At 50.3% G+C, this 16,700-nt stretch overlaps 2 protein-coding genes across 2 annotated transcripts; both read left to right on the top strand.

Moving 5' to 3' along the window:
- Positions 1-926: 926 nt before the first annotated feature.
- Positions 927-4,330, top strand: LOC135813061 (uncharacterized). The gene is made up of 3 exons (XM_065326279.1): positions 927-1,020; positions 3,374-3,789; positions 3,908-4,330. Exons 1-3 carry the CDS (start codon positions 927-929, stop codon positions 4,328-4,330), a joined length of 933 nt encoding a protein of 310 aa, XP_065182351.1.
- A 483-nt stretch (positions 4,331-4,813) lies between these two features.
- Positions 4,814-5,629, top strand: LOC135813060 (uncharacterized). Its single transcript, XM_065326278.1, has one exon. It carries the CDS (start codon positions 4,814-4,816, stop codon positions 5,627-5,629), a length of 816 nt encoding a protein of 271 aa, XP_065182350.1.
- Positions 5,630-16,700: the final 11,071 nt, after the last annotated feature.

Here is a 16,700-nt window from a genome sequence, read left to right as displayed (position 1 = left end):
CAGTGCTGCTATTCCAGTCGATATAATATAGCCTTGACAGACAGGTACCGATTGTCTTTGCTAAATTGCCGTATTAAGAACCTGCGTTGGATTTCATCCATCTGCATGTCTACCTTTATCCATCTTGTGCCTTAATCACTTGTTCTTAGCTCTCGCGCATTGGTGGTGAACGCTTGCTGGGGTGCCATTTGCTGGTTTTCCGGGAACAGCTTCCTTCAACTGGTTGCTTTGCTGCTACTATCTCTGCTGAAAATTGCATACTATTGGTCGGCTGTTTGTGACGATAATCAGTAGTCATTGCACCCGGTTGCTGGTACTATTGCCGCTCAAGCATGAGCGATTGCTTTGGCCATTTGCAACGCCAATTGCTTCACCCTGGTTGGCTGTTTGCAACGTCGATCAGGGAACTTTGCACCCGGTCGCGGGTACTGCAGTGCATGCGCATACTATGGGGTCAGTTGCGCTGGTACAGTGGTAGGTTCAGCTGCCGACAGAGCTAGAGGGGAACAGGCTTCAGCGTGGCGCGAACTCTGCCCGTGTCACGTGCGCAGCTGCGTGCGTGGGCAGCTCAACGACAGCGCTATGGGTAGATGTGGGATGCAGTGTGAAGTAGCGGCATCGCTACGGGAAAATGTGGAGTGCTATGTGCAGTAAACGCAGGCGACCACCCGCGGAGAGCGTTACGTGGTAGCTACAGTTAACTACAGTTAATACTATGCCTAAATGTGGAAAGGAAAAGGACATATGGATACGAGTTAAGAGTATCCATATGTCCTTTTCCTTTCCACATTTATTTATGGCTCAACATCCGAGTTTCAAACTACGCCTAAACTGAGAACTCATTGGTTGTGATTCGGCTGGAGAGGCTACCCTGCGTACGCGAATGTGGAGAAGATTGTGTCACCATCCACCATTTGTGATCAGCCATGCCAATGATGCAGATTAAGCTAGACTCAGCTCCTGTATTACCGGACACTACGGATGTCCACAGAGCTCAGTCTAGCCCTGCCGAGAGTGACAGTGAGAGTGATACTAGTGGTAGTGGAGCCTTCGGCCTGGAATTTGACGGCGGAGGCAGTGACTCAGTCCCAATGCGATATTGTTCTAGAATAGTGGTGTCTGGAGGGAGAGGTGTAATTGATTGACTAAGTAACTGTCGACGCCACCTCATCTCTCTCTCTCTCTCTCTCTCTCTCTCTATCTATCTATCTATTTCTTTATCTCTCTCTCTCTCTTTCTCCCTATCTATCTCTATCTCTCTGTCTATTCCAGTCTTGATATCAAGCACATTTACTGTTGATCATTACGTATCAATTATTGTTAAGCTTTGTATTATTGATTCTCGCTGTGTTCGTAACGTTCTTCCATTTTCCAGCATTATTGTGCATGCACACGATGACGTAGGTCGCCTTTTTGTCCGTGTCATGTTGGTTCGCAAGCCTTTATCCTTTTTCTCTAACTCTTTTAGTTTTATAATATAGAGGCCGAGTTTTCCGCATCCGTAGGAACGCCACCACCCTTCAAGGATCAAGGCGCAGATGCAGCTCCTAAAGAGTCATTTTTTTTAATTTTTTTAAAGTTTTATTTCTTCTTGTGCAAAATCAAAGTAACTAGTCCAATATCAAGTGGGCTGTGAGTATTGCATGTTGGCCAGTGTAGACAAGGTAGTTCACAACAATACCAACCATAATGACATTGTTCTTGCATGTGCATGACTGCTTACTTTTACTTTCCTTTTTTGTGGTGCCATCCTTGCAACGTCAACATATTTGTTTGCTTCTAGCTCATGCTAGGTTTTACACTCCATTTCTCACACCAAATCATCTTCCATACGGTAGATTGGGAAGTTTAGCTCTGCTCCTCTTAAACGGCATTGGCTTCACTTGTTCCCGCTCATTACAAATCAGCTATGGCTCCTCATTAGCCAGCTGCTGTCCATTGCTTGGTATTTCACTTCACAACTATTGTAAGTGTATTGCGGGGATTCCCGAGCTATTTGCAGGCAGTTATTTGGCGTTGCTTTCAAGCTTGTTGAACATTTGCATTACAATACAAGTTACTCAAAGCAGCACACTATCTCACCGAAAGGTCGTTATTGTCTGTGATAAGTTCGAAGGCATGAGGGATAGGGTAAGAATTTAATATAAAAAAAGCCTCAAAAATACGCCCAACCCTCTGCTTCCAACGAGAGGCAATTCAAAAGCACAGCACCGATGCCTGCAATGAACAAAAAACTGGTGCAACATTGGCATACCCGAGTGTTCTCCCCATGTGGGTTGGTAGATTGGTTTTGTTCAGGACAAGAAAGTACGCCTCTGGAAATTGAAACAACCAAGTTTGGCTGAGACTTCTTCATGCAGATTTACACAAACTACCATTATTGTAGGGGTTACGCACAAAGACATGACTGATTGTGCTGTCCAACTATCTTACCCGCCACTGGAAGTGTAACATTGTGCAGGTGTACAAAATACCAAAGAATTCCAATCTAGTAACCGGTTGCTTTACAAAACCATAATTGTGTTCGGTGCGATTTCACATGAAAACATACACCAAATCTCATCAAGACACTGGACTTATAAGTATTTTTGAGGTGACGCAAGGAACTCAATAGTGTTGTTTAGGCTGTTGAACATAGTAAAAACTGTTGTTCTCCTTTGAAAATGTTCTCCAATTGTGCATGTATTATTGTGCGTACAACAGATGAAAATGACACCTGGTACACATGCACCGGACCGGACTATGTACACCCATATAATCTGTATTTTCTGTTCATACACTAACATGCACCAGGGATATTCTGACTTACATTATCCTTTGGGTCCAACGAATGTCCAGGATTAAGTAGATGTTCTGCTACGGAAACATGACCATTCGATGCTGCAAAGTGTAATGGTGTGCTACCATCCTAGAAGTAGCATTGTTAATGAATACAAACCAAGTACACACAAACACACATAAACATACACAAATACACACATACACATGACGATTCCCAAACACATAAAAATACGCATATGCATGAACACACACACACACACACATACACACACACATACACATGCACAGATAGACACACACACACACAAATACATACACACACAACCATGCATGCGCAAAAACAAACACACAGGAACAAACAAACACAGCTAATGAGTAAAGGTAACACCGACAATGGCATAGGGAGTTCTGGATCATTATCAATGAAGATTTCTTTGGGAATTGATGAACAATTTCCTTGGAGACAAGAATACAATTTTCACTAGTATACTTTAATGCCTGATCATTAGGTGAATACAGGCAAAATCTAATGAACATGGCATGGCGCATGTTGTGTGTAAGTGTATTGTCCGTTTCCGTTTCTCCATGACAGGCAGGGACCTGAAGGTGTATGAATGCTTTGATAGGATCCGGGCACTGCGATCAGCAACCGGCACCAGAGTGGGTGCAGTGTCCGCAGCTGCCACCTTTGGGCAAGGCTGTGTTGCCCAGCATCATACCCACTCTGCTATTGGTAGCTTTCCTGTGCCGGATCAGCGTTTTGATTCCATCCACATTGATCTCGTTGGTCCTCTTCCTTCATGCAACGGAAATCGTTATCTCTTGACGTGCATTGATCGATTCGCCCGATGGCCTGAGGCTTTTCCAATCTCTGATGCCACTGCATCCACTGTTGCGTATGCCTTAGTGTCTGGCTGGATTGCCTGGTTTGGTGTACCCTCTTCTCTCGTCACAGATCGTGGTGCTGAATTTGAGTCAGCCCTCTGGAACAGTTTGATGAAGCTACTGGTATGCAAGCGCAAGCGCACCACCGCCTACCATCCCCAATTCAATGATTTAATTGAGCGATTCCATAGGCATATAATATCATCACTGCGGACTCTCTCTCTCTGACTCAAATCACTAGCTGGAAGCGTTACCGCTTATTCTGCTCAGCATCCGGACATCGACCAAGGCTGATAGCAACTGTTCACCATCCAAACTGGTTTACGGTACAACGCTGCGCCTTCCTGGTGAATTCTTCACGTCTAGTTCCTTGACACCTGCCAGCGACCGCGGTGATTACGCATCTCGTCTGTCTACCTTCCTGCGGCAGATCTGTCCTCTTCCTGTCCGTACTAGCATGAATCCTGTCTATCTGCCCTGCGATTTGGACACAGCCGTTAAAGTGTGTTTGCGCCGTGACGCAGTTCGGCTACCACTCCAACGGCCGGATGATGGTCTTTTCCCCGTGGTCAAGCGCAGTCCCAAGTACTTCACTCTGCGTATCAATGGTAAGGACCAGCCCGTCTCTGTTAATCGTGTTAAGCCTGCTCATTTTCTTGATTGACTTGCTGCGCTGCGCATCATCCGCTTTCTGCTACTAGTGTTCCATACTGTACTTCTTTCCTGTAGTTTTTGATTTCTTATCGTTCACTTGATTGTTCCCCGCACTCGTTCTCTTGATGTTAATACTGCGGCAGTATGGCTCTAGACTCGGACATGAATCGCATCAGCAACTTTCATTTCCCATTTCTATATTCATCATGCAGGTTTCTTATTCGTCATGGCGTACATTTCATTTGTGTCTATTATGTTATCCTTTCATCCATTCACGGCATAGTACTCCCCTGTCTGTCGCCATGTATACACGGTACGTGACCTCGCACTACCCACGTGCTACGCATGATACCATGCTTTGCTGGGCATGGCCTCCCTGACTCTTCACTATATCTACACTCATCTGTCTGTAAAAGAAACCACTTCCTTATGGCAGTGCATGACACAACATGGTGTTAGAAGTTAGTCAACCAGGTCTACACTTCGAGTAGAAATGGCCAAGCTCACGCCGCCTGCAGACTTTGATTTCTCCATTCCAGTTGCCTGGCCGGCTTGGAAACGCTGGTTTGCGGGATATCGTCTCGCCTCAGAGCTCAACTCGAAAGACGAGAAAGTACAAATCTCTATGTTGCTCTACTGGCTAGCCCCAGAGGCCGAAACTGACCTCGATCAGCTGGCATTCGAAGCCGTTGGAGACAAGGACAAGCATGACAAGGTCCTGACGAAGCTGGACGCTTACTTTAAGCCAGCACTGAACATGTTTCATCAGATGACCATTTTCCAACAGTGCGACCATCTTCCAGGAGAATCCGTGGAAGAATTTGTTCGGAAACTTCACGCCATAGCTAAATTCTGTGACTTTGGTGACCAGAAGGACAACAGAGTTCGAGATCGCCTCGTGGCTCACATTCTGGATCGTCAAGTCGCCAAGGAGCTGCAGCAGATTGAGCCCGCAAAACTCACCCTCACGGGCGCAGTTCTCAGGGCCAGGCAGGCCGAGAAAATCTCCGGAGACGTTGAAGCGCAAGCCGCCAGGCCGCAAGTCAATGCTGCATCCCGCTTTGGAGGAAAGCAGCAAGATGCAAAGAGTCGTCTCCAGTGCAGCGGCATTCCATCGAAGCCTGCACCAACGCCGGCCATGCAGAGGAAGAGCGGCACTACATCTTCAACAAGTCTGTGGTGTGGCCACGCTGGTTCGCACAAGAGCAACCGTTCTGCGTGTCCTGCGTTTTGTCGCAAGTGTAATTCATGCGGCAAGAAAGGCCACTTCGCCGCCGTCTGTCCGTGGTGCCAGAGCTGTCGGAAATGAATCGCTCGCGTCCCCGTCGCCACTCATGGGTGTTGTGGCAGAGCTGTCATCCAACACCAGTCTTTCCCAGTCAACTGACTCCTGGTCAGTAAGTCGGCCTGTTTGCTCCACAAATTTGATTTTCAAGATCGACACAGGTGCCGATGTATCGTGTATCATGCACTCCACTAACAGAATCTCGTACAACGCCCTGTACTCACACCATCCAGTACAAAACTCCTTGGTCCATCCGGTGCACATCTATCCATCAAGGGTCAGTTCACTGCAGACACCATGCACAAGAGTGAACTGTTCTCTATGGAGATGGCAGTTATTGATGGTCCTGGATCTACCAACCTGTTGAGTCGCAGAGACTGCCTCCGACTTCGCCTGATCCAGCGGTTAGATGCAGCAGAATCATGTGCCAGCAAGCCAGCACAGCCCATCGGTTGTATGGTTGGGCCTCCAGCTGACATCAAGCTCGTCGACGACGCCACGCCATACCACTGTGGTGTTGCCCGCCGTGTGCCTCTGCCTCTACATGACAAGGTCACAGAAGAGCTCGCGCGTATGGAGGAAATGGGCATCATCGTCCGGCAAACGAGTACCTCTGACTGGTGCCGGTACATAAACCTAATGGTTGCGTACGGATCTGCGTAGACCTAAGGAAGCGGAACGGCAATGTGAAGCGCGAGCACTTTTCTCTTCCGACAGTTGAGGACACCCTGGCTAGGCTCGCCGGCACTACTGTCTTTTGCACGCTGGATGCCAACAGCGGCTTCCCCTCATGGAGTCTGCATCCAAGCTGACCACGTTCATCACGCCTGTGGGTCGGTTCCAAATCCTCCGGATGCCATTCGGTATAACCTCTGCACTGGAGATCTTCCAGCGACGTCTGCAGGATTCCTTGTCCCACGTAAAAGGTTCTGAGGTATTCATGAACGATTTTCTGGTCCACGCCACTAGCGAAGCTGAACACGACCACCGGCTGGACACAACGCGCGAGGTCCTTGCCGACGCCGGCATCACTCTAAATCCCGACAAATGCTACGTCAAGCAGTCGTCAGTCAAGTACCTGGGACACATCAACAGCGGGTCCGGTGTGAAACCCGACTGTTACAGCCGTCGTGTTACTCCACTCTGCTGCAGTTAGAGGCAGCTACTCTACATGCACTCGAGTCGATTCTATTGTGTATCTCCATGTCTCCTTGACAATATCTGCCCAGCTCTAAGTAATTAGAATTATATTCCTTCTCTTTTCTCTCTCTCTTCTTCTCTTCGATATATTTATTTTCGCTTCTCTCAGTTATTTTTGATTTGTTTGTATTTTATACTAGTTTCGGTACGCTATCACTCTATCTGCATGATGCGATGCAGTTTATGGATGTCGTCGCTTCTTAGGACGCCGTGCCTGCATCTTTGGGGCGCAGTGCACCGGATGCGCAGTGATCTCTACGATGTACGCCAGAGCTAGGCATCTCTTTTGGTTTCATGTTTCCTTTTGCGCTGCCAGCTTTTCTGCTTGAGGCTACATGTACACGTGTCGATCTTTGCTTTTCAAGACTCTTGCAGATTCAGTTTTTTTCCACTTGGTAAAGAACAAGAACAAGTAATGGTTGGAAGGAAATCTTGTCTACCATGGCCAGAGGGCCGCAACATGGTCCTTTAAGCCGTATTCCACTAGGTAAAGAACAAGAACAAGTAATGGTTGGAAGGAAGTCTTGTCCTTCGAGCCTTACCTTGAATCATTCTAGCATGAATACATTCTTCGTCGTATTGTCAAATTTTGTTTCTGTTTGAATTCTTTATTCTCACGATGGCACCATCGCCAATAAGAGAGAAATTTATGAGAAGGTGAGATTGTGGGTTTAACAGTTGGAAAGTGATTTACATCACTTTGAACTTTACAAGTATGGGAGAGGGTGAGCGCTGCAGGAGCAGATTGAGTTAATCAGCACTGAGCAGATTTCTTGTTTGAAAGCAGGTCGGGAGGAGACGTCACGAATGCTAGCAGGGAGGGCATTGTAGTATTCTAGGGACTTGTACAGTGGGGAGTCTTTACAGCGATCGGTTCTGGAGGGTGGGAGGTGCCAAGTGGGTGCTTGTCGAAGGCTGTACTGGGCCGTAACTTGAGCAGGGGTGTTGAGCAAGCGTATGTGTTGTGGGGCATATTGGTATTTTATGGAGTGAGCAAGAAGGGTGAGCTTCACTTTGCGGCGAGAGAACATTGTCGGCCATTTGAGCCGATAGAGCAGTGTTGAATGATCCAGAGGAGTGTAGATGGGGAGACGGAGGCAGATTCTGGCCGCCTTGCGCTGGGTTCGCTCAAGACGGTCAAGGGCTGCGATTGAGAGCGGGGTGACAGCAATGCATGCATATTCAATTATAGGCAGGATATACGTTTTGTAAATGAGAGAGAGTGATTTAGTGTGTAGAGTTGATTTGAGCCTAAAGAGAATATTAAAAGATTTTACGGCTTTCTTCAGCACAAAGTCAAGGTGGGCTGACCATCTTAGGTCGTGCTGAAAGATGATGCCGAGGTGACGATGTTGTGTTACTGTTTCTAGTAGGGTTTGGCCAAGTTTTATTTCAGGTAGTCGTGGTGGGGGTCGGTTAGCATGGTAGAACGGGAGGATGACGGTTTTCGTTTTATTGACTAGCAGGTGCCAGCGCTCTAGCCATTCTGCTGCGGCATCGACGCTTCTTTGTAGCGCAGCCTCACACTCAATGTAGCTGCCTGCAATGGCAATCAGTGCGGTGTCGTCCGCGAACTGGCTACACGAGGTTGTAGCATTTTCACAGGCAGTGGGCAGGTCAATGGTGTACGCCAGGAACAGAAGTGGTCCCAGGACCGAGCCCTGGGGCACTCCCGCTGGTATTGGTATGAAGGCGGATGTTGTGCCTTCAACCTGCACCCGCTGTCTGCGTCCTGTCAAGTAGGCTTCGAGCCACTTGTGAGCCTTGCCGTCGACGCCGTAGTGGATCAGCTTTTTGAGCAAGCCTTGATGCCATACACGATCAAAGGCTTTACTGAGATCGAAGAAACACGTTACAACATGCTTCCCCGCATCCCTAGCTGTGGATATCTGGTGGACGATCCGTGCGAGTTGCAGTCCGGTCCCGTCTTGTTTCCTGAAGCCGGATTGGTTGGAGGGTAAGTGCGGTGCTATGTGATTGTACAGACGAGAGTGGACTATTTTTTCTTGTGTTTTGATACTATACTGAGCAAGGGGATGGGTCGGTAGTTGGTAGGATGGGAGGGGTTGCCCGACTTGGGGATGGGTGTAATAGTTGCGTCTTTCCAATCCTGTGGTATTTCTCCGGTTCTGAAGGACAGATTGTAGAGACTAGTGAGAGATGGGGAGATTTCCTTTCTTTCAGGAGCCGAGTTGGGATGTTGTCAAAGCCTGGGCTCTTGCCAGTGTCTAGACTGCTTAGAAGCTTCTCGATCTCTTCCACTGTTGCTGCGATTGTATTTAGAGTATGACTGATGTCAGGGGTAGTGTTGATGTCTGGTGTAGTACAGGTGGTCTTGTCGATGGACTGTTGGCTTTGGGAGATAAAGAACTTGTTGAGAGCTGTTGCCTTCTCCATAGCCGTGGCTGCAGTGGAGTTGGCTGTCGATAGTGTGGGAATTGTTTGCTTAGGCGGTTTCTTCAGGTGCTTCAGTAGACGGTGGAGGTTTGTACCCGTTGACGTTGTTTGCTGGACAAAATCGGACATAGCCTGTCGCAAAAGAGCGGTTACTCGGTTACGCTGGGCTGTGTACAGTTTCCAATCTGAGTCTAGTTTGGTCGCCTTGTAGGTGCGGAACTGTTTGTGCTTTGTTTTGATCTGGCTGAGGAGACCCTTTGTCATCCAGGGACGAGTGGGCGTAGAATTTTTGCGGGACTTGTTTCTGGTCACTTGGCAGTGGTGCACGGCTAGTTTCAGTATCTGGTCTCTCCAGAAGTTCCAGAATGAGGTTACTGGCTGAGGGTCAGTGGGATGTGGATCGTACTGCAGATTGCAGGTAGCAAGAGCTTCACGCAGGGACGCAATGCGTTCCTCGCTCCACAACCAGTATGTGCTGGAGGTGCTTTGCTGTGTAGTACTGCTCTCATTTTTATTATTATCGGTATTATTGTTTCTGTCGGTGTTGTGCTGCTGGGGTTGTAGGTTGCATTGTATGACAATATGATCAGAGGCACCCATAGGGGGCAGGCTTGTGATGGTGATGTTATGGCGGCTGAGGCTAGAGATGGCCAGGTCCAGGCACGATGTAGGTGTGTGTTGGCGTAGGTGGGTGGCAAAGGAGACGTGTTGTGTGAGGCCACGAGTCTCGCACAGCCAATGCAGGTCCTCACCTAAGGCATCAGTGGTGTCGCTGGGGTGCCACAAGCAGTTCTTGGCGTTGAAGTCGCCAAGGAGAAGTATCTCATCCTGGGGTCTTTCAACTAGCTTTATGGCTCTCTCCAGTTCCATCATGAACTCTGCCGGGTCGGACCGCGGGGGACGGTAGATGTTCCCTACCACAAGGCAGGCTTGGCTGATTGTTATTCTAATCCAAATATATTCCGCTTGAGTCATGCGAATGGTGATAGTCTCGTGTTGGCAGCTGTGTGGTATGTATGTGGCGACTCCTCCCGGTCCGCTCTTATGAGTTTGTAGCCGTTGATGGCGTACATCCCGTCGCTGTCCGATGGTGATAGTCTCGTGTTGGCAGCTGTGTGGTATGTATGTGGCGACTCCTCCCGGTCCGCTCTTATGAGTTTGTAGCCGTTGATGGCGTACATCCCGTCGCTGTCCGATGGATCCGCCCAGGTTTCCTGGATGGCGATTATTGACGGTTGTTGCAACTCTGCCACGTGGCTAAGCTCGTCCATCTTGTTGAACAGACATCTGACGTTCGAGCTGATGAAATTCGCGACTTCCATTATTTATTTATTTATTTTTGTAATTTGTTTCGTTTTTTTGGTATTTCCGCAATTGAAAGTATTGTTCTCACTGATATTGTGTGGAGGACAGCGCTAGGATTGAGTATCCTGTTACACCAGTGCCAGTGGGCTCAAGCGTGAGCCCTGTGCTGGGGCAAGGGGTTGGCTTTGACCAGGGTCGATGTTGTTGCTCTCTGCGTCTGCGACGGCCGGTGTAGAGTTTCCATTCTTCCTCCGCTACATTGAGCTTCTGCAGGAGTTGTTCGGCGCAAAACCATGTCTCGGCTATTGCGAAAATGTGAATGCCTCGTGTTGAGATGAGCGTTTGAACTTCTGCTACCTTCCGCCGAACACTACACACATTCAGAAATCCCACACTGAGTGACTCGGTCGGGGAGGTAGGTGGTGCTGTGGGTGTTACATTATAGTTATGGTTCGGCATTTTTTTCTTTTCTTTTCAATTCACGATTAGACTCTGGCAAGCGGACTAAATCGTGAGCCTGGAGCTAGATTTGTTGGTTTCCGGGAATCCTTCTTCACCCCAGTTGCCAACTCTGGTGAGGACTCAGTGCTGGTATTCCTGCCTCGACGTTCAGGCGTGAACCAAGTGTGGATTGCTTCGGTGTTGATGTTTGATGCCACTTCTGATAGGAGTCGCTCTGTCCGTTCTAGATCTCGCTCTGCAATGTCCACTTCGACGTCCGCGAGGGGAGTTCTGGGGTGTGCTGTCATGCTTGACAGCGATCCCTGTGCGGACGACATGTCTGGCTCAGTATCTGTCAGGTTTTTCAACGCTGAAGTATCCTCAGTAGTCCCCTCATCCGTTTCGAACACTTCAGTGCTGACTGCGGGTTCTCCAACATTTGACCCCACAGTAGTTGCACTTGTAGATCTACTACATCCAGTACTCGAGAGAGTACTCGGGCTGGTGCTGGGCCTGCTGGCAGTGCTGCTGCTGGAGCGTGCCGAGTCTGGCGACTCGTTTTGGACTCCGCTCTGTACGGTAAGTTCACCAGGTTGCACTCCGACAGTTGCAGTTGCGCTTGTTCTGGTGTGCGCGGTTCGCTTGGCGTATGTCGTTCCTGTGGCGAGTTTGCAATCTGCAGCGATGTGTCCCGGTTGGGAGCATTTACGACAGGTTGCAGGCTGGCCATCGTAGCGTACACGAAACAAGTTGTTCGTAGATGTTTTCACATACGACGGAATCTGCATGTTGGGGCGAAGAGAGAATGTGGCGAAGCGGATACCAGTGGCAATGGCGAGCCCTGACTTCGTCTTGACAAATCCATGGCGAAGAGGCCCAACGGCCGATCCAAAGACACCCAGGCTTTCGATAATAACGTCGTCTTGGACCCAGATGGGCACATCGTGGATTTGGATTTCCACGGAATCAGGCACCAGTTGAGTGACGCGCACATCCACTGACATGAGATGGAAACCGTTTCGGCAAAGTCGTGTCAGAGTGTCTCGGGAATGAAACGTGGCCTTGCAGCTCAAGTTACTAGCCAGCTGCACGGATATCAAGTCGGTGTAGCCATGTTCAATCAGGGCCTCAGCAACTTCGAGGGTTTTCGTGTGCAGTGGAACGTGGAAAGTACCCGTGTTCCTCTTTAGAACTTTCGGAGAGACCGAATTCCAACTGCGATTTTCACCGGACGTGGGCATTTTGGAACGCTCAAACTATCTACTACCTAATTTTAAACTATCCAGTCCCTACCCTGCTCCAGACCGGCCTGCTGCCGGCTGGCTCCTACAAAACCTGCGAAAAACTACGGAGCTCGAAAAAAGCTAACTGCCTTGTAGCTATAGTTTCAAAGATTTGTTGTCAGCCTAGTTTCCGTAGTGCAGTGCTGACAGTGTTCGTAGGTTCTTTGGCAGTGTTGGGACAATGTCCGACCACCAGCTGCGTCGCAGCAGCAGAGCGAACCTGGGTGTCCCCCCAGACAGACTGGGAGAGTGGATAGGCACCCCGCCATTGACTACTACGAGTGTGGCCAGTGCTGCAGGGTCCACGAGAAGTCTAGGCACTTCGTCAACCTCGTCCTCTCGCACACGACTGCTCAAGGCACGAGCTGAGCTTGAAGCAGCCAAGAAGCTGCAGGCGTTGGAGCAGCAGGAGCTGGCTCAGAAGAAACACCTTATTGATTTAGAGCTGAAAGCTGCTCTTGCTGAGATTGACGACGGCAGCAGCAGCAAAGGTAGCGAATCGGTCCACAGTGGATTTATCAGTATTGCAGCACTACAGCCTCCCCTTGCTGCTGCAGTGGTTAACAGCAGTAAGGTGGCTCGCCTGGAGGAGTGGGTGAGGACCCAGAGTGCTGCGCAGCTATGTGCACCTGACACGCAAACTAGGCCCGTGTCTGACCCACAGCATAGTGCGCTCCCTCAGCGTGAGCTGTTGCGCAGCACGGTCTACCCATTTCGACTTTGCATGCGTCCGGCCTGTATACGTGCTGCTCAGCCCGCCGTTCTAACTTTGGATAGTGTGTCGTCTACGCACGAGCTGTTTGCACAGCGCCAAGCGCCGGCAGCAGGCCAATTCCAGCACCCTGTCACATACCAGGTGACCTCGGCTGCAGAGCAGTTTGTGCCACCAGCAAGAAATGGTCCAGTGCCAGGGCGGACAGTCCAGCTAAATGCGACAGCAGCCCCGTTCGTAGCGACGCCGGCTACACCTGTGCTGACCCACAGTGACACACCATCTCCCCGGGAACTGTTCCTGCAACTGCAGCTGGAACGCGTGCATTCCGAGCTGGCCATGACGGAGCAGGCGCTCCACCAGACATTGAGTGAGGGTCCTCAGGCCACCCAACTGAAGGTGCCCCCTCCACCACCAGCACCTCCGAAACCACAATCCAGGACCACCAACCACTTCCTGGCTCGGCAGACGATGGCAAAGGATCTACCACTCTTTTCCGGAGCCCCAGAGGAGTGGCCTTTGTTCAGCCACTTTTACAAGGCCACCACAACGGAGTGTGGGTTCTCAAATGCCGATAATATCGTGCGCCTTCAGAAATGTCTGCAGGGAAAGGCCAAGGACGCTGTGTCTGGACTGCTAGCAGTACCAGACAACATCAACGAAGTGTTTCGTACTCTTGAACTCCGTTTCGGCAGGCCTGAGCTTGTGATCGGCGCCCTGATCCAGAGAGCCAGGAACTTCAGCACCATCAGAATTGACGATTTTGACGGCATAATAGCTTTCACTACGTCCGTCCAGACACTCGTCGGCACAATGAGTCTGCTGAACAGCGCCGGACACTTATATAACCCGCAACTCCGCCAAGAGCTTGTCTCCAAGCTACCCGCAAGTCTGCGGCTGCAGTGGGGGAAAGTGATGAAGTCGTCAACGTCGGGTGACATCAGTTTCGCTCTATTTTCCAAATGGTTATTGGATATAGCAGAAGCTGCCGCATATGTGTACGTACCACGTACCGGAACACAAGTGCCGGACAAGACAGGTCGTCGTCCAGAGGTGAACTACACAATCACCAGGGATCCAGCTGATGCCAAGCCGTCAAGCAAACGCGATGGCAAGAAATCCTGTGATGGCTGTGGAACAGGCGAGCACGACAACTGCAAGTGCTCGGAGTTTGGTGGCAAGCCTATCCGTCATCTGTGGAAGATCTGTAGAGAGAACCGCCTCTGCTATGCCTGCCTAAACCGCGGCCACGTGATGAAAGACTGCTCTCGCAGCAAAAAGTGCGAGGTAGATGGCTGTCAGGAGCCACACCACCCTCTGCTTCATCACGCCCCCCGGTCAGACGTGATGAATGACATCCATGATCTACCCGCTGACGAAGCACCGGCCGATGCCACAGAGTAAACCGATGCGGCGGAATCTGTCAGCGCAACGGCCACACAGAATCATGTATTGCTCCGTGTCATGCCAGTCACACAGGACGGACCCAGTGGAACAGTTGAGACATCAGCACTGGTCGACGAGGCATCCACAGTGACATTGATCAACGCAGACCTGGCACAGCGCCTAGGCGCTTCTGGGCGCAGTGACCCTCTGTCCCTGAAGTGGACCAACGGCATCACACAGCAGGACAGAGCGAGTGAGAGAGTCAACCTCACTATCCGTACTAGCAGCTCTGCATCTTTCGTCCTCACCAATGTGCGGACTAGGCAATACCTAACTTTAGCAGCGCCACCGGTCGATCTGGACAAGGTCAAGAGCAAGTGGGGCCACTTGCACGATATTGATCTGTCAAAGTGTAACAGCTCACCACCGCAACTGCTGATTGGTCAGGACCACGGCCACCTGACTGTGGCACGGGAAGTGATTGAGGGACCGCCCAATGCTCCCATGGCATCCCGGACCAAACTCGGCTGGGTCATCCATGGCAGCCTCTGCGGGCAGCTTCGCAACCGAGTGGACCCGCACATCACGCTGACTATGTGGGAGAAGTCCTACCATGACACTGTGCACCAGTTGGTCGAGGACAGATTCACCGTAGAGAACTTTGGCGTAAAGTTGTGCGCAGAAACGCTGAAGTCGCCAGCGATTGCTCGCGCTGAAAGGTTGCTACAACAGACGAGCAAATGGATTGATGGCCGCTACGAGACAGGCCTGGTGTGGAAGCAGGACTGACCACAGCTCCCAGGAAGCTACGACATGGCATTCGGTCGCCTCCGTCACCTGGAACGGAAGATGGATGCCCAGCCAGAATTTGCAGCCAAGTACGAGTCCAAGGTCAATGACTACCTGAAAAAGGGATACGCGCGCAAGCTCTCACCCAATGAAGCTACCAACGTCAGCGGCCTTACCTGGTACCTACCGCACTTCGGGGTGTACAAAGTCAACAAGCCCGGCAAATTGAGATTTTTTTCCACGCGGCTGCAAAGTCCAGTGCCAAAAGTCTGAAGGATGCGCTAGTCCAGGGTCCAGACCTACTTAATTCTCTGGTTGGTGTCCTACTCCGCTTTCGACAATTCAAGGTAGCCTTCGGCGGAGACATCAAAGAGATGTTCCACCAAGTGCATATCTGGGCGGACGACTAGTCGGCACAGTGTTTTCTCTGGCACAGTAACCCCCGCCATGGCGACCCTGAGCAATACTGAATGCAGTCCATGATCTTCGGTGCGGTTTCATCGCCCGCATCAGCGCAGTACGTGATGAAACACAACGCACAGCAGTTCGCTACTCAGTACCCAGAGACGGCCGCCGCTATCCAAGAGGACTACTACATAGATGATTACTTCGATAGCCGCAGTACAGAAGCTCAGGCAACCAAGATGGTGGCTGTGAACATCAAAGTTCAGGTGTGCATTGGTGGTCGATTCACATGGCTTCGCCGGCTGTGTGGATTAGACAGTTATCTTGCGCAAGTCTTCTGTCTCATTCAGATCTTGTTCACTATCATTGCTATAAGAGAACATCCGAGGGTGCACGTACAGTGCATTTGCAGATTTGCGTGCTTCTCTTCCGACGGGCGTATACATGGTACATGGTACATGGTGCAGCGAATGGACGTGGTGGAACGACGGTGCCACCAACTGCCCCAGAGATCCCCGGTCGCCCTTGGAGTGTGCTGCAAGGAAACACATTAGAGCTTGGTGCAGACCACAGCGGACAGTACCACTGCGTACTTGTGTGCAATGATGTGTTTAGAAAGTGGGTGGAGGTGAAGCCACTATGGCGACGCGATCCAGCAAGTGTTGCAGGAGCGCTGACTAAAATATGCTGCAGTTGGGATCCGCCCGACTAGATCAGAACGGACAATGGGACCGAATTTCAGAATGCTCTTGTCCGGCCCCTCCTCACCTAGTTCGGCGTGCGTGAAAAAAGGGGAACAGTTCATCACCCACAGTCACAAGGCGGCGTGGAGCGCATTAAAGGGGCACTCCGGGAATTTTTTCGGTGGTGTGTTCTCTTCATGGGGGCCTTATATGGCCCCCAAGGAATGGGGAATCGCGAAAACTAGACCCAAAAAGTCGATATATGAAGCCAGGGAGGGCCAAGTTTGTCTCCTCTTTTGATGGTTTTGATGACGTCACGTGTGATTAGTATTCAAATTCTCTGCATTTGAAGATCTTAGTTGTTTGAATTTTCTGGTGATGAAGAACGATGTTTGGTCGACATTCCCAAGCTTCACAACTGCGGAAATACTCTAAGGAACCTGAAGGACCCCCTGAGTTGCCCCTGGTGGAAGCGCAGCCTGATGAGGGCCAGG

The sequence above is a fragment of the Sycon ciliatum genome, chromosome 3 (genome assembly GCF_964019385.1).
Source record: "Sycon ciliatum chromosome 3, ocSycCili1.1, whole genome shotgun sequence".
NCBI lineage: Eukaryota > Metazoa > Porifera > Calcarea > Leucosolenida > Sycettidae > Sycon > Sycon ciliatum.
This window is presented reverse-complemented; position numbering and strand designations above follow the sequence as displayed.

Excerpts from the sequence above, each read along its gene's own strand:
- LOC135813061 (XM_065326279.1), top strand. The coding sequence starts at position 927 with ATGCCAATGATGCAGATTAAGCTAGACTCAGCTCCTGTATTACCGGAC. Across the intron at positions 1,021-3,373 it reads TAGCCCTGCCGAGAGTGACA|GCAGGGACCTGAAGGTGTAT; the intron begins GTGAGAGTGATA and ends TCTCCATGACAG. Across the intron at positions 3,790-3,907 it reads ACAGTTTGATGAAGCTACTG|CTGGAAGCGTTACCGCTTAT; the intron begins GTATGCAAGCGC and ends TCAAATCACTAG.
- LOC135813060 (XM_065326278.1), top strand. The coding sequence starts at position 4,814 with ATGGCCAAGCTCACGCCGCCTGCAGACTTTGATTTCTCCATTCCAGTT.